The following is a 21,857-nucleotide window of genomic DNA, read 5'->3' as shown; positions in this document are numbered from 1 at the left end:
ACACCAGCAGTATGTTGGAAGTTCACGAACATCAAGGGGCAGAAGTGAGTGAAGTTGCCATTACTTAGGGAGAAGGTGTTGGGAAACTGAAAGGCCTGAAGGTAGATAAATCACCTGGAGCAGATGGTGTGCACCCCAAAGTTCTAAAAGACGTGACTAAAGAGATTATGAGGGCATGAGTAATGATCTTTCAAGAATCAATAAATGGTTCCAGAGGACTGGATAAATGCAAATGTCACTCCACTCTCCAAGAAGGGCAAGAGGTAGAAAGAAGGAAATTATAGGCCAGATAGTCTGAGCATGGTATTTGGGAAGATGTTGGAGTCGATTCTTAAGGATATGGTTTCAGGGTACTTGGAGGCACATGATAAAATAGGCCAAAGTCAGTATGGTTTCCTTAAGGGAAAATCTTGCCTGATAAATCTAATGGAATTTTTTGAAGAAATAACAAGTGGGATTTACAAAGGAGAATCAGTTGATGTTGTGTACTTGGATTTTCAGAAGGCCTTTAACAAGGTGCCACACATGAGGCTGCTTAAGAAGTTAAGAGCCTATGGTATTACTGAAAGGACACTAGCATGGATAGAGCATTGACTGATTGGCAGGAGGCCAAGAGTGGGATTAAAGGGAGCCTTTTTTGGTTGGCTGTCAGTGACTAGCGGTGTTCCACAGGGGTCTGTGCTGGGACCATTTCCTTTTACATTATATGTCAATGATTTGGATGAGGAAGTTGATGGCTTTCTGGCCAAGTTTGTGGATGACACAAAGATAGGTGAAAGGTCATGTCGTGTTAAAGAAACACGAGGCTACAAGGGACTAGGACAGATCAGGTGCACAGGCACAGAAGTGGCAGATGGAATACAGTGTCAGGAAGTGTATGGTCATGCACTTTTGTAGAAGGAATAAAGGCATAGACTAAAAATTTAAAAATCAGAGGTGCAAAGGATCTTGGGAATCCTCGGGCAGGATTCCCTGAAGGATAATTTCTATGTTGAGTTGGTGGTGAGGAAGGCAAATGCAATTTTGGCATTCATTTCGAGAGGACTAGAATATAAAAGCAAGCATGTAATGTTGAGGCTTTATAAGGCACTGGTAAAGCATCATTTGGAGTATTGTGAGCAGCTTTGGGCATATTATCTAAGAAAGAATATGTTGACTTTAGAGAGGGTTCAGTGGAAGTTCATGAGAATAATTTTGGGAATGAAAAGGTTTCCATATGAGGACTGGTTGATGGCTCTGAGCCTGGACTGACTGGAATTCAGAAGAATGAGGGGGGAATCTCATTGAAACCTGTTGCATGTTGAAAGGCTTTGATAGCGTGAATGTGGATAGGATTTTTGCTACAGTGGGGGTGTCTAGCACCTGATGGCACAGCCTCAGAATAGAGGGATGTCCATTTAGAACAGAAATGAGGAATTTCTCTAGCTGGGGATTGGTGAATCTGTGGAATTCTTTGCACAGGTGGTTGTGGATGCCAACTCATTGGGTACATTTAAGGCAGAGGTTGATACTTTCTTGATTAGTCAGTGCCTGAAGGGTTACAGGGAGAATACATGATATTGGAGCTGTGAGGGAAATGGGTCAGGTTTGATGAAATGGCAGAGTAGACTTGATGGGCCATAGAACATAGAAATCTATGGCACATTACATGTCCTTTGGCCCACAATGTGTGCCGACCATGTAGAATTACCCTACCGCATATTCCTCTATTGTTCTAAGCTCCATGTACTTATTTAAGAGTCTCTTAAAATACCCTATTGTATTCGCCTCCACCACCATCACCAGCAGTACATTCCACATCAAATGGCCGAAGTGTGCTCCTGTATCTCATGGTCTGATTTCAGTTATGAGAGGACATTGGATAGATTAGGCTGGCTTTGTTCTCCTCAGATCATGGAACCTTTTTGAGGCATATACAGAGTAGATTGGAGGAAATGTTTCCTCAAAGTAGAGATGTTCAAAACAAGAAGACATTGTGTTAGGGTAAGGGTTCAGAGTATGAGTACTTTCAGCCATATTGTGCTTGGCATATGGAATGCTCTGCCTGAGCCAGTGGTGGAGGCAAAGACTCATCTTTAAGTAGTGTCCAGATCAACTAAGTCTCAGAAGGCTTGTGCAATGCCAGTTCAGACAATGGGCTGAAGGGCCTTTTACTTTGATGTGTGAATATTACACAATGACACAAGACACTGAATGTTTCAATATAAATACACCAGCATCTCAAATGAACCCAGGATTATTTACTTCTGTGCATTTTTAGATTGTGGAAAGCGCGATGTTAATAACGAACTCTAACAGGCAAAAATACAGCCCAATAGTATCTTGTGGGATGCAGCAAAGAATTGCAGTCAAGCTCAGAAATAGATCAGTTGGTGCCACTATTCTTTTACTTCCCTTGTCCATTTGGTCTGCATTACTGCCAGCTACAGTCAAGCCTAAATGCAGATAAAACTTAATTCACCAGGGATGATATTTCTGGGCAACATAACAGATTTGAAGCTTAAGCGCATGCCAGATGTGATTGGTGCTTCAGAGCAATGCATACTGGGGAAATTATAACCTTGTTGCTCATACATTTTGGTGGCAATGGCAACAGCATGCAATATATGTTTGATGCTGCTGTAAAAATTTAAGTGCATATGCACATTTCAGAAGCCATTTGGACCATAGATGCAGGAGAAAGTCTAACAGGCCCACTTGAATGAACATAATTTCAAAGACCCTGCTTTACCTGAGTAGCCAAAGATGACTATTTGTCCTTCTGTGATGGATAAGATATCTGATGTTTCATGTAAGATCTTCTATTACCTTTGCAGTGTATGTATGTGGTGGGGGGGGGGCATGTTGTTTATTTGATTGAATGACCCATTTGGATATCTGTGAAACACGCATGGTTTCCACCTTTGTGTTCAACCAACCCCACTACTTGAGGAGGTGCTTGAGAGTTATCACTTTAATAGCTGTTGATATGGGAGATGACTCTTAATTTTATAATTTTCACACTATTTCTGAAAATATTGTCCCTGTATATTACCATCCTGAAAAGCTGGATTCATGATGCTTTCACACAGAACATTTCACAAGTATAGTAAGAAGATGATATTGGTTTATCATTGCCACGGGTACCAAGATACAGCGAAAAGCTGGATTGTATACTGTTTACACATGATGCATTGAGCTAAAAAAAGGTAAAACAATAACAACGCAGGTTAAAGGTAAAAGCTGTTGAAAAAGCGCAGTGCAGGTAAACAATAAAATGCAAGATCACAACCAGGTAGATTGTGAAGAGTCCATCTTCATTCTGACTTAGCCCCAGTGACTAATGCAAGATCCACATGCACAGATAGTGTATACTCTTAGAGAGCCAGCATCTGGGGGAACGGGAGTGAGTGGAGCCCATTGCATGAGAATCTCTCAGAAAAGTTACCACACATCACCCATATTCTATGTATAAACCTTCAGCTAAGTTGCTGAGTTCTAAACCACTGTTCAAATGACACTATTTTAGCTTTCAATTCTATATTTTATGCCGATTCTATATCCTATGATTGTTTTTGGCAATTTTTTTCGACAGAAGTGGTTTGCCATTGCTTTCTTCTGGGCAGTGTCTTTACAAGACGGGTGACCCCAGCCTTCACCAATACTCTTCAGAGATTGCCTGTCTGGCATCCATGGTCGCATAACTAAGATTAGTGATATGTACCGGTTGCTCATATGACCATTCGCCACCTGCACCCATGTTTTCACATGGTTTGGATCAAGGGGCCTAAGCAAGTGCTACAGGGGTGACTTGCAGCTAGTGGAGGGAAGGAATGCTTTACACCCCCTTTGGTAAGATGTACCTCCACCTGAATCCCTCATTAGCAATGCTATTTCCCCACTTTTAAGCTCACTTCTGATCTCTTTTGAAACTTCTAAGCCCCAGAACATTAAGCAGCCAATCCTACCCTTATAAAGAAGGAAATATTTCATTAGGAGTTTGAAGAGATTTGGTATGTCAACAAATACACTCAAAAACCTCTATAGATGTACCATGGAGAGCATCCTGACAAGCTGCATCTCTCTTTCTCTAGTATGGAGGGGCGACTGCACAGGACCGAAAGAAGCTGCAGGGGGTGTAAATTTAGTCAACTCCATCTTGGGTACTAGCCTACAAGGAGCAGTGTCTCAGAAAGGCAGCATCCATTACTAAGGACCTCCAGCACTCAGGGCATGCCCTTTTCTCACTGTTACCATCAGGTAGGAGATACAGAAGCCTGAAGGCACACACTCAGTGATTCAGGAACAGCTTCTTCCCCTCTGCCATATGATTCCTAAATGGACATTGAACCCTTGGACACTACCTTGTTTTTTTAATATGTAGTATTTCTATTTTTTGCATAATTTTTAATGTATTCAATATACATATAGTGTAATTTATTTATTTATCTATGTATTTATTTATTTGTTTGTTTATTTATTGTTATTATTATTTAATTCTGTGTTTTTTTTTTCTTTTGTGTTAAGTATTGCATTGTACTGCTGCTGCTAAGTTAACAAATTTCATGTCGCATGCTGGTGATGTTAAACGTGATTCTGATTCTGATTGCAACAGCCAAATCTCTTAATGGCCACACACACACACAACATCAAAATCTCATGTACCGATCCATGCTCATGCTCTAAGTCCACCATCCTTATTCTTAATGTTTCCCACATTAACTCATCTGTGACTGCATTATGCCTATTCTTCCTCACAGTCTCTAGCTCCTGTCCACCATCACCTTCAGCCTCCCAATTGATCTGGATTTCATCCAGCTCCTTACCATAATGTGCAAAGAGCTGCAGTCAGATGCATTTTCACAGATTTAGTAATTAGGGATTCTAGAAGACGCCCTGACTTTCTAAATCTTGTAAGAAGAACATACCACTCAGCTGACTGTCACTCTCACCGATTTCCCCTCTAACACCCCCTCCCACATGTGGATCACTTACTCTATTCCTTCACATCAAAGTCTCACCTCACCACTCTAACAACGGCCCAGTCCAGCAATGATGACTCTATCCTCCTAGTGATATTTAATGGTAATTGGCAGACCAATGTTAGGTGCATTACCTTCCCTACTAAGCTGGAGTGTGGAGCAAAGAGGCAGGAGGTACACCCCATTTAATTCCCCCAATAAAACAACGCAGGGATTATCAAAATGTCTAATAAATTTTAGAAAGTCAAATATGCACTTGTATACTTTACGATGGCAGTGAGAGAGCTTAACAAATTATCCATCCTAAACTGTGTCCCAGAGTTTCCTTTGCAATTCATACAATCTGCATTCAAAATGCACCATTTCTTGACAAGTGCACTCTATCCAAATGCCCATATTATGCCTATTAGTTCGGAACAAGGAATTATTCAGCTTAGTATGTCAAGTATGTAAATGTGGAGGTATAACGTCTTCTCTCCTATTATAACCATTTTCCAGCTGAGCGCCGACCAATATAACTGCTACCCTTTCTTTTCCTTATCCTAATTTTGTTGCCACAGCGATTGAATAGGCTTTTTAAATAATGGCTTTCTCTTCCCCTTAGCATCCCTCACAAAATGCTGGAGGAACTCAGCAGCCAGGCAGCATCTATGGAGAAGAGTAAACGGTTGAAGCCTTGGCCCAAAACAACGTCTGCTTACTCTTTTCCAAAGGTGCTGCCTGATCCTCCATCATTTTGTGTGTGTTGTTTTGGATTTCCAGCATCCGCACATTTTCTTGTGTTTGTGATTTACTACATTAACATCCTTAATTTTTAGTGATCGCTTGGCTAGAAGGCCTGCCACCACCATCCCAGCATGGGCAGGGACCCAGAAGAAATGGATACACAAGCCTAGACCCTGCAGCTCTAGCAGATGTTGTTCAATCTCTAAAAGAATGTTTGGCCTATAATTTGAAGTATTGGTTTTAATAGAGGTCAAAACTGAAAATAAATTAGAGCACAGAAGTACATAATCAGGGCATACTTCATCAACCCATTCAAAGGCTAAAATGATGGCAACCATCTCAGAAGTGAATACTGATACTTTGTCTGATAACCTTTTCTTAATAGCCCCCTGGAACTTTGGAGCATAAACTAAAACAGTTGAATGACCTGTCCATGGTTCTTTTGGACCATCTGTATAGATATGTTATAAACCATAATATCAACCTTACATATATTGCTGAACTACCTGATCCACTGATATACAATCAATCTTCATCTTGATCTTTTCTTGAAGGCTTAAATCAACCGCGCAAAGGGAAAAGCCATGAATAGTGGCAGAAAGGGGTATACAGGGACCATATTCCACGTTGAATATCCCAAGATTTTGAGCCCATTCATTTCCTTTGACTCAAAACTGAAGACCTTACAAACGTGGAGCTCCCAACACTTAATGTTGCCAATATTGAATGACTAACTCTATGGTCCTCGTATGTTAACCCAATAAACTATTGCTATCTGTAACCTGTGAAGGTATAAAGGTAATTCACCCATTTCTACCAGTAATGCTGAAATTGGGAATTCAGTATTTAATAGCACCACAACGTAATCTCAATGCTCGAACTTGAACTTTATCTAGGGGCTTTATAACTGCTGGTGAGGCTGACCCATAAGCAACACATCATAATCAAAGACAGATCTGCTTAAAGCAATGTATATTTGTATAAGTGACCTACTTGCACCCCAATAAGAGCATATAAAGCTACACTTCTCTAGAATTTTATCCACGTGCACCATCCATGTCAGCCTTGTGCCCATCCACATATCTATAAACTTTACCATTGATTCTTGTTTAAAAGATTTACTGCATAACCCACGATCAATTGTGGGTATAATATTCCTTTTAGAAAAGCAAAAAATTGAGTCTTTACCACAGAAAATTTAAACACCCACCGACGACCCCATTCTTCTACTTCATTAATAGCTGCCTTCATTTTCCAAACTACATAATTTATATTCCTGCTTCTTTTCCACATTGCATCATCATTAGCATATAAAGATTTGGAAATGTCTGAGCCAATGTTTAAGAAGATATCATTAATCATACCATTTAAAAAGAGTGGGCTACACACACTCACTCCCCTGCGGAGTTCTATTCTTTATCTCATGCTCCTGAAAAAATGTTGTTCACCCCCTAACCTGTATCTTCCTGTCACATAAAAATTCATCAATCCATTTAAACCTTCTACCACCTATTCCATCTTTTCAAGTTAGACCAATAACCCTTGCATCCATTACGTATCCTAAGATTTTTTTTCTACATCAAAGAAAACAGCTACCACTGATTCTTCTTTCAATTGGGCTTTATGAATAACAGACACCAAGCGTATCACTGAGTCCACATCATTCTCCCTTTATGAAATCCAGATTGGTATGCAGCTATTTTTCCACTACTTTCCACAAAATAGGAAAGCCTTGCTATGACCATTTGCTCTATTATCTTACATACCTGTGAAGTTAGTGAAATAGGTCTAGAACTGGAAGGATCTGAGCTTTCAATACAGGGAAAACAACCGCTGATACAATACAGGAAAAGCAATTTCAATACAGGGAAAACAACCGCAAGTTGCCCTTCAACCCATATTGTATGAAAAAAATTCCAAAACCAACACACATTTCAAACCCAATAATCATGCAACCATACTATAATAAATATCATCTTTCCCAGGTGATGTCTGACCACCACCATTAATAGACCTTCTAAAGTCAAACAAGGTAAATTCAACATCCCAGCAGGGACTGGAACATTCTATTTTTCTGAACAATATGTGGATTGTTGCCAACATTGTTTCTCGATAAGACTTCTATTCTTTATTTAAATTGGCTGAACTATGTACTCTGACGTATGTTTTTGCTGATAATTCTGCCTTTTCTGAGTCAGTAGCTGCTGCCTTCACCTCACCACACAAGACTTTTCTAACTTCCCTAAATTTTCCATATAAAACCGCAAACCTGCCCTCCCTGGATTTCTTTTCCAATATTATCACAGTGCATTCTCAAATACATTGTCTTTGCTCTTATGACCACTCTTCTGTGTTTGCTGAGGTTTTGTGGCAGTTGGCCAACAGCTTTAAGGTGCATTGCTCCACCTCCTGTGGGTCAGGATATCTAAATCCTATATATTTACATTTGCATCAAGTTCTAAAAAAAAGGCCTCTGTTTTTAAGGAACTGCACTATATATTTTAAGCAAGAATCCTGTGTTCTTTTCTGAAAAATATTGTTAATGTTAAGTTGTCTATGATAACTTTAAGATCAACCATTCCGTCTCTTGATTATATCTTGGAAACCTCAGCAGTACATGCTCAATCATTTCTTGTGGATTGCAATACTCACACCTTCTGTTATTGTGTTTCTTCATTAAAAACAATGTAGCATTTAACTTTCAGTGCCCAAACCTCAGATCTCATTATTATCACCTCCTCTCTCCTGCATCCCTCGACCATCCCTCTTCTTTCCAGAAATTATAAAGATATTCATCCCATTGTTTTCTCCACATTTTATAAAGTTCACTTTTAATAATGCTTTTAATTTCTCCTTTACTGTAATTTATTTGAATGTCCACTTCTGCTTGTCTGATTGCCTCCTTTGCTAACGTATCCACCTGCTCATTCCCTCTAATACCAACCTGTGCTGGAATCCACATCAAACATATACTGAGGCCCAGATTTTAAGTATAAGTAAAGTCTGTATTATCTCACAAATAATGTCTGGTCTTGTCACTGAATTAAATCTTCTAGACTCCTGATTGTTGTGCTTGAATCAGAAAATATTACAACTCTCATTGGTCTCACTTCCTCCTCCCACTGCTTTTTAATGATAAAATCAGGCACCACCAATCTGACCCCTAATCTACTATTTTTGAAGCATCGGTGTATATTTGTAAATATCCATAAAATTATTATTTACATAAGATTCAACTATATCTTGATTTAAAATCACTTCTGTGTTTTTCTGTATCCTTTCAAATAATTTAAGAACAGCCTCTGGTGCTTCATACAGCCATGGAGGCACCCCAGCAAAAGACAGTGAAGCTGGCAAATTGTTGTTGATACTCACAAACTTTGAGAGGTTAAGCCAATAAGAATTCTTATCTGAAAAGAGTGAAGAATTTAGTATTTTTTCTTTTATCTATTTTGCATACTGTTAACAAGAATGCATATCTATTTAAAGGAAGCTTACATTTCATAATATGGATGTATTGCACTATACAGGAATGGCTGTCTAATTCCCATTATACTGAGTGAAGCTTTTCCCAAAGTGGAGAGGAAGCATTTTATCACAGATTATTTCTCAGAATCACGGAAATTGCAAGTACTGTGGTCATAACAAACCAGCTGGACAATTTAAAAAAAAGGAGGGGTGAAGGAATTAATTGTAACAGATTCATGATTTCAGCACCTAGTAACGTTAACTACTCCCTTTTCCTTTAACAGGAATTTCATGGAAGTAGAGCACTTACATAGAAACATTTGGAATGTCACTATTTGGATTAAACTGTACCAAGCCCAAACACCAAGGTAAGTTTTAAAATTTCCTCAGCAGTTGTTGAATCTATTTTAAAAACACGTACACCACAAAACTCCAATTGTCCTAGTCTCTGTATTAAAATGTGAATTTCAAATCCTAGAGCATGGAAGACAGTTCATTTGATGGAGCTTGGGCTGGGTTTGTAAACTCCACAAAGGTTTCTTTCCTCAAAAACTTCTAATTTGCTTTGAAATTGAATCAGTTTCTGTTACTTATTCATGCAGCCGATCATAGATCATTCCAACTTACACAAATTTGTTTATGAAAAGTAATAGACCTGGAACAATTGCTTTGCCTGGGAAGGCATGTCAGTTCAGTGGGTTGTGATAGGACAATAGCAGTGTTCTCTTGAGAGCCAATCTTTGCAAATTTGTATAGTGTATGAAGCTGAGCAATGTGTACTTTAAACCAAATGTCAGAACAGAGCAGATGTTGTTTATGACTATTAAGGGGGCTTTGACAAATGGCCAGAGATTTTTGCAACTTTTGGCAGCTTACAGTGGCATTGTATCAAGCTGGTTATTATGCAGTACTAGTGAGCCCTGTTCGTTCAGTGAGAGATCACTGCATTTCATTCTCTTTTGCCTTAGTAATGGTGGCAGATCAATATCATCACAAGGAAATTCAGGGTCACAGTGGAGTCAGGCCGGTGATTGCATGCATTTTCCTTTGTACTCATCACATCTATTCCTGGAACAAAAACGATCCCAATCTTTCAGCAGCAGTCCGTGGATAGCCATCGGAGATGCTTCAGACAGGCCATGACATGGCTGTTTAGTTTAACACATTCACGCACCATATGCATAGAATGAAACCATGGCCGTCATGATTGAGGAGACCTTCGGCTTGCTGAAGCCAGTGTGCATCACCATGCAGGGGTGTCAACTCTGCATAATTCTTCAGGGCACTACAATGAATGTACCTCTGCCTTATCAATGTGTAGGTGTTGTGACTTGCACGGCAATGTGTGCGTCTGTCACCATATTCAAACCAAGTTCAGAGCCAGACCACACAAGCAACAAAGCTAATTGTGTGCCTTCAGAGTTTCACTCCCAGCATGAACACACTTCTGTTTTGTAGCTATCGTACGTGGAAAAGTTTTATTGATGGAATGGCTCTCATAATGTGTTTACATCTTCCTCAATAGCATTTGTCTTGTATTTGAATATCACATTTAATATCCCTAAAGCTTTCTCTGTCTAATTATTTATAATACAATAGAATTAATATTCACAATGAATTTTAGAAAATCTGATAATTTGATATCTAGATCATCTGGTTCTTTTTACCATGTTCTGTTTAACCTCAGCAATGCTTCGTTCACCAAGCTCCCTTTAAACTCAGTAGGGCCCTGTTCCCATGCTTTTTAAAAAATTTACTTGCACCCTATTTCAGCCACTGCTTTTAAACTCACCTGATTAATTGTAAAATTTATGATACTATTGATGCACCATCAATAACTCTCGGAGACGTGAGTTAAGGTAGGCTTTTATTGGCTGGAAGAAAGCACAAGCAGCAAGCGACCACCACACAACATCCTGGAGACTGAGGCAGGGGCAGTGCCTCCAATCCAGGGTCCGTGGAAGGAGCCACGGTCTGTGGGAGGAGCCACAGGAGCAGTCAGTGGGGTGGGGGGGGGGGGGGGCATGTCCAGACAGGTATATGTAGTTCACCACAACTATTGTGTAACTTCTAAACAAAATGTAACATATCATGTTGTAGTCAGGAATATTAGCCATTCTGACATTACCAAAGTTCTGATGATGCCAGAATATCAGGGTTTTATGTTTCTGTGTAATTATTTAAAAAGTGGATTTGTGACCCAGTATCAAAGGAATTATGTAAGGTTTATAAAATACATAAAGAAACATAATTGAGACACTAAACACTATTAATTGTTGCCACTTTATTAAAACCTTATTAAAAATTTAGTAATTGTGAAACTATTAGGAATAAAATCTTTATAAATGCTGTTAAATCTAATCCTTTAGTTCATTTTAAAATCCATTTATAGCAATTTTTTGGTGTCTTATAATATAAAGACAGATAGAAACAGGAAGTAGGATTGCCAAGATACATAGCTGTACTCAAGGCAGAACGTATACTGGTTCAGTACAGTAAAACTCAGGTAATAGAATACATTCAAAACTGCTAAGTTAACAAATTTCACATCACACAGCAGTGGTAATAAACCTGATTCTGATTCTGACTCTGGAGGTGCCATTCTGGCAGATTTTGTGGACCATTCCATTTAATGCCTCAGCATGCTTTTAATTTACATTTTTGTCTTCAATATTTCACAGTAGGATAGTGTACGTTTTCGCACATCTTGTAAATTTCAAGGGAGTGAGAAATAGAAGATAGGAAGTTTCAGGGGAGGTTAGGAACACGGATCGCTCTGTGTTTAAGGGAACTAGGGAACTGTGACCCTGGTGTTATTAAGGGAATGTGGAAACCAGGGCTTTAAAGTCTTAAAAGTTGCAGAAGAACTGGGCTCCCGGCATGTTAATGAGAATATTAAACCTGGGACCAGTGTGTAAGTGGGAGTTCAGGAACTAGGGCCCCAGTTTGTCAAAGGGATAACAGGAACTACAGCCCCGATGTGTTGATGGATCACAGAAATCAGCATCTGGTGAACCAGATTCCAAACCACTGGCATTTCGGAATATCTGATAATAAGTTGGAGCTTACAAAAGTAGAGGGCTATGGGTAACCCTAGGTAATTTCTAAAGTAAGTACATGTTCGGCACAGTTTTGTGGACCGAAGGTCCTGCATTGAGCTGTAGGCTTTTTATGTTTCTATGTTTCTAAGTTATTATAATTTTGTTATAAATGGTCATTAATGCTCCAGTTATTTTGACCTTTTTATTTTTAACCAAGTATTTTTGGAATGCATTTATAGAAACAAGTGAGTAATTAGGACCACAGTAAAGCACATATGTCATCAAAGACTCTTATAACAGTGAAGGAAATTATTTGCCCAAATTGCTTGTGGTGGTGGTTTGATAGAATTGTCCAATTGACTCTCACACCCATTTATAAGTAATTTCTTCAATTATATATGTGTGATTAATATAAATATTTGCCTTATTTTATAGAGGAGGAGAGGTATTTGAAGGCAAATGATAGAAATTTCAATATGAATTTTCAATATGTGGTGAGTAAACAATTTTAAAATTCCCATCATACCGCTTGATGGCTTAGTGTACATATACCTAGTATGGTACAGTCTGTCACAGAACAGGGAATATCCTGGGTTTGATGCTGCTTATCTGCTGGGTAGAAAGCAATGTTCACACTTATAATTTGTAGTATCAAATATCTGACTTGTTGGTATCCTTGCAGTTAAGGATATTTGTGCTGTGGCTGAAGGCTGGGTACATGATAAATATCTAATTTTTTATGAGATTCTGGTGTGCAACCACACAACATGTCATTTCATGCTGAGGGCATTTATGTTCAAGCATGGTGGTGTAGTAGAGTTTTGTGTTTCTTCCCCTCTCTCTGTCTGCCCTTAAGTTTTTATTAAGTATTCAAGGGTACAGCAAACCATTATTAATCTTTAAATCTCGCAGATCTTGAAATGCACACGAGTTCAATTCCTTCTAGCTTACACTCGAGCCTAAGGAGTTCATCTGTTCCTTATTCCCTTTGGGTACATAATATTGGTTTCCAAAATAGTTGATCATGCACACCAATCCTCATAGAGGGATCAGAAGTGGAGAAAGAGAGCAGTTTCAAGTTTCTGGGTGTCAATGTCTCTGAGGATCTAACCTGGACGCAACATATTGATTAGCTATATAGAAAGGAAGATGGTGGCTGTATTTCATTAGGAGTTTGAGGAGGCTTGTTATATCACCTAAACCACTTGCAAATTTCTACAGATATACCGTGGAGAGCAATCTAACTGGCTGCATCTCCATCTGGTATGGGGGTGGGGGGTGACGGATACAGCACGGGATTGAAGTAAGATGCAGAGTCGTTGTAGACTTAGTATCCAGGATATCTTCAAGGTGCAGTGTCTCAAAAAAGTCTGCATCCATTATTAAGGACCCCTACCACCCAGACATGTCCTCTTCTCATTGTTACCATCAGGTAGGAAGTACAGAAGCCTGAAGGCACACACTCAGTGATTCAAGAACAACTCCTTCCCTTCTGCCACTCGATTTCTGTATGAACATTAAACCCTTGAACATTACCTCACTACTTTTTATTTCTATTTTTTGCACTACTTATTTAATTTAACTATTTAATATATATACTTACTATAATTCACAGAATTTTTCTTAATATTATCATTTATTTCAATGTATTACTGCCACAAAGATAACAAATTTCACTGCATATGCCAATGATATTAAACCTGATTCTAACTCTGATTCTGATTTAAAAGCAAAAACACCCCAGATATTGGAAAGCTGAAATCAGAACATAAAATGCTGGAGATACTCTGCAAGTTAAGTGGCATCTGTGGGTAAATAAGTTGACAGCTTTTCATCAAAGCTCTGACCTGAATGTTCTGATGAAAATTTGTTGACCTGGAATGTTAATTTTGTTTCTCTCACAGTAACTGTATGAACTATTATGTGTCGCCAGCTTTTTGTGATTATATTATGGTTGACTTGACAACTAACTTCTGGGCCCCTCCCTCAAATTTTTAACATATGCAGATTCTTAACTAATAAGTGTCTTTAGCAATTAGTGATCAGTGCGAGAAAGCTTTATTTTGCAAAGAAATTTACAAACTTTTGATCCTGTTATTACACTTGAAGGAGCAAATCTCACTTTGTTTAGCATAACCAAGCAATTTATAAGAATTTATATTTCCACCAACATGAAATATATATGGGACTGAATTTCTGTTTAAAACCAGGCAGAGGTGTTTAGAGCAACATATCCTAAACCGGGTGTTGAATGAAGCATTGCAGCTATTGAAATCTATGTTCAGAAATTAGACCATAAGACAAAGGAGCTGAATTAGGCTTTAGACTCTGCTCCATCATTCCATCATGGCAGATTCATTATCTCTCTCAAATCCACTCTCTAGCCTTCTCCTCTTTTATTTGCAGAATATTAAAATTACATTTTTATGCAGAACTCAAAGAAGTTTTGTTGTTGCACATATGTGAAATACGGAATATAAATTACAATTGCCTTCTTCATATTAGAGAAACAAACAGAAGATATTGAAATTTCTGTCAAAATTGTTTATTACAAATTTGGTGTAATCTAGTATTTATCTTAATATATAATCCATTACCAAGTATTAGAATTATTGAAATAAGCAAAATAAATTATTAAATTTTCATTAGCTATTATTTATGATTATTTTACCTTGAAGTTATTCAATTTTTGCGATTCATCCCTTTCAAATCACATTTTACGCAGTAATTTCTGGTTTTGGTATGAAAGTGTAATTTCAAATATTTCATATTTATGTTACTTAATTTCAATGCTTACTAAATTCAAATTTTGATTTTCTTTACAGAATAATCGAATTAAAACCTCCAAATATAATATTTTTACATTCCTGCCAGTCAACTTATTTGAACAGTTTCAACGAATTGCCAATGCTTATTTTTTATTTTTACTAATTTTGCAAGTGAGTATGTGTTTATGTTACCTTTCTACACCAACGTCTGATCTCTGATACTTCCTTTGCTTTGACATATATCATTGCAAGTTCATACTACAATGTAATACTGATACATTTTTACAACTAAGTATAGTTATATAGCTAAATAAAAATATTGCTAAATGATTCCATAGATTTTATGTGTATTTAAACAAAATATTAATTAGGGAAGATTTCCTTGTGCAACAACCAAATCCATTTATGAAAATATGATTTTGCAGCATTTATGATGCACTGTGGAAACTTCCATGATCATTATCATTGTTATATGTCGTATGATGTGGGTGGTCACTGTCTTCCATCTGTCTTTAATTTGTGAAGTCCTAATAAACTCTTCAAAACTTTTGCCTGTCCATCAGTCCATTCAAAGACTATAGTTTTCTGTGTCATGGTTGAAAGAGATAGGCCACATTCAACAGGCAGAGTTCTAGCCAGGCACCCATTCCTGGTTCCCTTAATAATAAAGAATAAAGGTTCAGTTGTTACCTGCAAGAAACTTTCAGGGTATAACCTGTATCTGAACATGCAACAATCTTCCCATACTGCACTAAGCAGCAAACTGTGAAATATGACAGGGACAAGTAGCAGCTTTGGAACATGACCTAGAGACCAGAGGGCTGCAATAAGTCACAGCCTTGGCCTCTGAGGGCAAAGCATGTTAAGCCTATAAATGTGGCTGTATTCGAAAATGTAGGTGGTCAAGGATCTCACGGAGTACAGCAAATACAGTTTGCTTGTTGCCCTTTTTGTCTCAGGGGAAATGAGTTTGATAAAACCTGGTTTCTCCAAGTAAATAAAAACTGTTGGCATTTCTGTTAATTGTGATTGAAAATCACACTTGGTGAATTCTATGTGTTTCACAACTGTGAAAATCATAAATTCATGATAAGTTTATGACATGCAGAGACCAGACATCCTATAGTGTTCATGCCAGCTGAAAAAAATATTCTGGTCATTTCCCACTTTCCCATTCTACCTCCATTGTCCTGGACATTGTAGTTCTTAAAGCACGCATTCAAGTACTTTTTAAAGCTGATGTGGGTTTTTGGCTCCAACCCTCTTTCAGGTAGTGAGTTCCAGTGGGTGAGAATTATCATTTTTTTATTTTTGTTCTAGCCCTTCTGCCAATATCCATACCCATTTTACATCTGCCCCCTGGTTTATGACAATCAAGAGAAAATCTGCATGTGCTGGAATTCAAAGCAACACACACAAAATGCTGGAGGAGCTCAGCCAGCCAGGCAGCTCACGTGGAAGAGTATACAGTAGTGGACATTTAGGACCAAGACCCTTCATCAGGACTGTCTTGCCTGTTTGTTTATTGCCTTCATAACATAATATATCTCAAATATGTCTTCCCTCAATCTCCTATAATCCATAACAAAAGTTGGCAACGTGCTTGTAAATCTAAAAGAGAAAGTCCTCTGTGCATTGTTAGGAAAAGGGATGGCTGAAGAGGGAAGTTGAATCTTAAAAGGCAGGAGAGATTGTGGGATGAGTGAAAATAGGATCTGAGCATATTGTAGTTTTCGGAGACCTTTAAATACCATGAAATATCCTAGATATATGGGAAACACAGCCAATCATGCCCTCTTCTCACTGTTACCATCAGGAAGGTGGTACAGAAGTCTAAAGGTACACACTCAGCAATTCAGGAACAGCTTCTTCCCCTCATCCATCCTATTTTTAAATGAACATTGAACCCATGAACACTACCTCACTACTTTTTTATTTCTGTTTTATTTTGAAGTACTTATTTTAACTTAACTATTTAATAGACATACTTAATGAAAATCAGGTTTTTCTCTGTTTTTCATTGTAGTGCTCTTGTAAAGTTAACAAATTTCACGACATAGATCAGTGATTTTAGACCTGATTCTGAATCTGATCATAGTGTCCTATTTTAACTAGTGACTAAGTTAAATAAAATACACTCCAATTTTAATCTTACACAATTTAGGGACATTAGTGAGCTCTTCATCTTGCCCTTGATTATTATTAAAAATTATTACTCCAAACTCTATTTTGTTATTTTTTTTTGAAATATTACAGTATATATAGGAGTATATTATGTACTTCACTGCAATTAAAATAATGACCCATACCTTCCTGAGAAAACTGGCTGTTCTATGCTTCCAGGGATTTATGGGCCCTTGTTTCTTGCATAAGTTATTTACAACATATAATCGTTCTTTATTTAGAAAGTATTCAAATAATTGTTTCATGTGTCCTTCAGGTTATTCCACAAGTTACATCTCTGTCCTGGTATACCACTGTTGTGCCTTTAGTGCTGGTACTGACAATAACAGCAGTGAAAGATGCTATTGATGATTACGTAAGTTCCTTTTGTATTCTATAATTATCTTCTTGAACAAATGTTTTACTGCTTGTCATAACTTCAAATGAATAAACACTACTTTTCTAAGATTTCCATGGCTTTACTGTGTGTATCAAAACTTCTTATAATTTATTTTCAACTTTTTTATTAGATCACTGCATAGTCTTCTCTTTTTCAATAGAGATTATTTTTTACCTCTTATAGAGAGAACCCTATGGAGCTTTACTCCATTTTTGTTTTAGAAAAATAAGACTTGAAATTATGAAATTACTAACAAATGATTTCACAATTTGTTCATCTGAAACTCTGCCTCTGCTATTTTAGTAGGAGCTTCAATCTACTTATTTTAGTCTGTTTAAAATAACTAAAGAAAAAAAATGATTATCACAGCATGGTGCATTGAAGAAACCTAAAATTGTTTTACATCAGAAATCATGATTTTTTGTATTTAATTAATTGCAAAAGCACCAACAACGGATCTTAGACCACAAAAGATATCGAATATTTGTAAAAATTCATCTGGTTCACTAATTCTTCAGGGGAGGGAAGCCATTGTCCTGACCTTGACTGGTTATTTCAGACTCACCTGTGTGGTTGACTCTCAAGTGCTCACTGAAATTATTAGCCTGCCACTCAGTTATAGATGGTTAACTGTGCCAGCTCATCAATGATGTCCAGATAAGAATAAATGGCCTAAATATAAGAACATTAGAAATGGAAGCAGGTGTAGGCTGTTTGCCTTCTTGTAGCTCTATTCCCGTTCATTAAAAGTATGGTTGACTTTTTTACTGAAATGTTTTTTTTTCCTGCACTAACTCCTGGTGCCTTTAATATGTTTCTCAACACATTGAACAATCAATTTGTAATTCAAACCTATTGAGCCTCTTCTGTTCTCTAGACAAGAAATTCCAAACTCACGAGTAAAGGTTTCTTCTCCTTCATCTTTCCTCATCGGACAATAATCCTATCCCAGGAATGAATCTGCTAAATCATTGCATGCCCCCTTTCAATGATGCTGATTATCAAATCATGGGGATTGTCTGCTTTTAGCTTTATGGATGCTTACATGATAATTTTGATTAATGCTAATTTCTGTCATTTCCTCTTTTGCTTTAGACTTGTTGTTCTCCACAGTTTCTGGAAGATTTCCTCTGCCCTTTTCCATGAAGAGAAGCACAAATCGTTTGTTTCCTCTTTCTGTTATCTGTTTATTCCTCAGTATAATATTTCTCCTCTCGGGCTGTAAGAGATTCATATTTATTTTCAGTCAGTGATTTTCTTTATTGTATCTGTAGAATCTTGTACAGCCTTTTTCATTTCTCTCTAGATTACACTCATCTTCTGCTCTCACTTTCCTTATCAATTCTCCTTTGACAAATTTTGAAATCTTCCTCAGATTTTTTTTTAGCAATATTATAATCCACTTTCTGTGGTTAGCAATGGCTGGATCACTTTTACTGATGGATTTTTGTGTTTTGTAGATACATAAATTTTGTAGAAATATACAATTGTTGTTAAGTGAATGCTAGTTCCTTTAATTGTTTTCATTCCTTGTATTGTAGTTCCCGAAATCTACCATAGTCACCTTATCCTGATAGTTTCATAGTTTTCAATGCTTAGAGTTGCTCCAATATCTCACTCATAATATGGAAAATTGAAAAACAGATCCAAGTATGGAGGTGATCACAAAAAAAGAAGAAATCCAATTCAGTTAATTACAATCTAATCAGTGAGCTCTCAGCTATCAGTTAAATGATTGAAGATGTCATTGACATTCCTCTCAAATGTTAATTACTCTCCAGTAGTCAGCACACACTGAACACCCAGTTTGCATTTCACCTGGACTACTTGGCTTTAGGTTTCATCACAGCTCTGGCCCAAAAAAAGATCAAAGAGTTAATTGCAGAGGTGAGCCAAGAGCAACTGCTCTTAGCAACAGGGTAACGTTTGACTGGATGTGGCCTTAGTAAAGCTGAAGTCAAGATGCCAACACTCCAGTGGATATCTTACTCAGTAGAAGGTGGTTGTGATTGGTGGAGTCTGAAGAGACCACTGTAGGAGACACAAGAAGTAGCAGATGGTAGAACTGGAGCAGCGAGCAATCTAATGAGCTCCTCCAGCAGATTGTTTGTTACATCACTGCAGAAGTTTCTTAATTATCTCTGGATTCATCAGTGATAGTCATTGCATCATAAGATCAACATAGGTTGTTTACTGATGGTTCTTCTATCTTCAATTACACATGCAACTCCTTAGCAAATTAATCAATCCATGTTTGTATGCAGAAAATGTAGACAGCATTCTGCTTATCAGGGGCAAGTAAAAAAACTGCGCACAGAAGTGCCAGGTGCTGACCATTTTCAAGAAAAGAGAATCTGACCACCTGCCCTTAATATCAAGAAGCTTAACACCATTCTTGGCAATACTAACTAATGATTGGCTCTCTGCTCATCATTTTAAATAATCATTTCCTCTACCGCTGGTGAATTATAATTGCTTTGTGCGCCATTTATGAAATATACTGCTTTTAGGCACCTGGGGTACTCCAACAACACCGCTTAAGCCTGTAATTGTTGCAACTATTGTCATCAAAAAGGACAAGCTTAAGCTTAGGCATATGGAAACATAAACATCTAAATGTTCTCATCCAAATGATCTCAATCCTATGGAAATAAATTGGTATTCCCTCAATATTATTGAGCCTAAGTCCTGGTACCTCCTACCCAACAGCAAACCTTCATCAGAAGGACGGCACTGGCTAATCGACATTTTTTCAATATGGACAATGAATTGTGGCCTTTTTGGTGATAATCACATCGAGAGAGAAAATACTAAATTAAAAAATTTAAAACAAAAGCTAAGCTTTAGAGACTTGTAAGACTGTAGGAAAAAGTCTTGTATACATTTCAGGATGGTTAATATAATATTGTTCTTGTGTTCCATTGTGACAGAGCAAGCTTTAATATCAAAAACTGTCCTTACTAGCTGTTTATTTTCATTGATCACCCTACAAATTTAAGTATGAAGTGTACAGCAAAAGCACCAGTAATATTTTAGGAGTACACCTTCCGGAATATCAATTTTTGTTTGCTGTTAATTGAAAACTGATATTCTGCCACAATATATATGTTATAGATTAGTTATTCTTTAAACATTTCTTGTATTTAATACCTCCCACTTAAGTAAAAGAAAATCAGTAAGCACACATCATTTCAATATCCCTCTTTCCTCTGACATTGTAGGTGGCTATTTCAATAGTGGAGCAGTCCCATTTCCCAATACTTCTCCAAATAACCATTTCTCCTTTTATTTCCTGTACCTGTGTTCCCTCCTGCCCCAGATTCACAGTTTCTCAGTTTCTATCATTCCCCTACATACCAGGAACAACTTACGCTGACCAATTTTGCCTGCCAATCGACATATCTTGAGTATATGGTAGGAAACTAACCCACCTGGGAGGAGGTCCATGCAATTATAGGGATAATATGCAAACCGTACACAAACTGCAGCAGAGATTAGGACTGCACCTGCCTCAGATCACTGGTGTTCCAAGCTACAATCTCTAATTTACGAAGATGGCAGGGTGAAAGGAAATTTGGACTGTTGTTTGCTCTACAAAGACAAGGGAATGATTAGCTTTCTTCTGTGATTTATGATATATACACAGTATATATGTAAACAATTCCTTCTGCTGTTAGGATTTTACATTTCATAATTAAGAAATATTAGACTGAATTTTCAGCTCCAGTAAAAAATAGTACAGCTGGGCTGCAATTCCTTTCAAATCACATCCTTATAAAAATGTTGGAACGTGTTTCAGTTCTATGCCCTACAAATAATCTACTGATGAAACTTAAATGCTAAAATAGCTTAAAACAAGAATTGATATATTCTTTTATCCAGAGCCAAATAAAAATAGATCTGTTTAATTGACCTCTACTATTTCCATATCCTTTTCATTTGTTGTTGCAGTTTTAAAAAAATTACCCACACATCTCTGAGTCATAGAGTTATACATTACTACTAATAAAAGTTGAAAGAGCAAATTGATTCATGTTATTATGGTATGTAATTAATGATATGATGAACTGAGTCAGGAAGTGCTATTTTTTGCATAATATGATCAATTCTAATTTAACGGGGATTTCAAAAGAATTAGCATTTATCATTTGTTTAAACTTCCAGTTTCGCTATAAAAGTGACAACCAAGTCAATAACCGGGAAGTCACAATTCTCCTTGATGGAAAGTAAGTATTACCACTCGTGCTTCATATGTTTTCTTCAAAGAGAAAATATCTACATCTGTAATCAATTAATGTTATGCTTTGTGCATATATTAGTCTATTTTTTT

At 37.4% G+C, this 21,857-nt stretch overlaps 1 protein-coding gene across 1 annotated transcript in view; it reads left to right on the top strand.

The window, feature by feature from the left end:
- Nucleotides 1-9,442: 9,442 nt before the first annotated feature.
- LOC132404886 (phospholipid-transporting ATPase ID-like) overlaps nt 9,443-21,857 on the top strand; it is a 111,325-nt gene continuing 98,910 nt past the window's right edge. Inside the window, exons 1-5 of the mRNA XM_059989451.1 lie at nt 9,443-9,523; nt 12,632-12,690; nt 15,022-15,135; nt 17,405-17,503; nt 21,692-21,753. Of these exons, the coding sequence (XP_059845434.1) occupies nt 9,481-9,523; nt 12,632-12,690; nt 15,022-15,135; nt 17,405-17,503; nt 21,692-21,753 (377 nt within the window). The 5' untranslated portion in view covers nt 9,443-9,480. The remainder of the gene's footprint in view (nt 9,524-12,631; nt 12,691-15,021; nt 15,136-17,404; nt 17,504-21,691; nt 21,754-21,857) is intronic.

This window comes from Hypanus sabinus, chromosome 14 (assembly GCF_030144855.1).
Source record: "Hypanus sabinus isolate sHypSab1 chromosome 14, sHypSab1.hap1, whole genome shotgun sequence".
Taxonomy (NCBI): Eukaryota; Metazoa; Chordata; class Chondrichthyes; order Myliobatiformes; family Dasyatidae; genus Hypanus; species Hypanus sabinus.
This window is presented reverse-complemented; position numbering and strand designations above follow the sequence as displayed.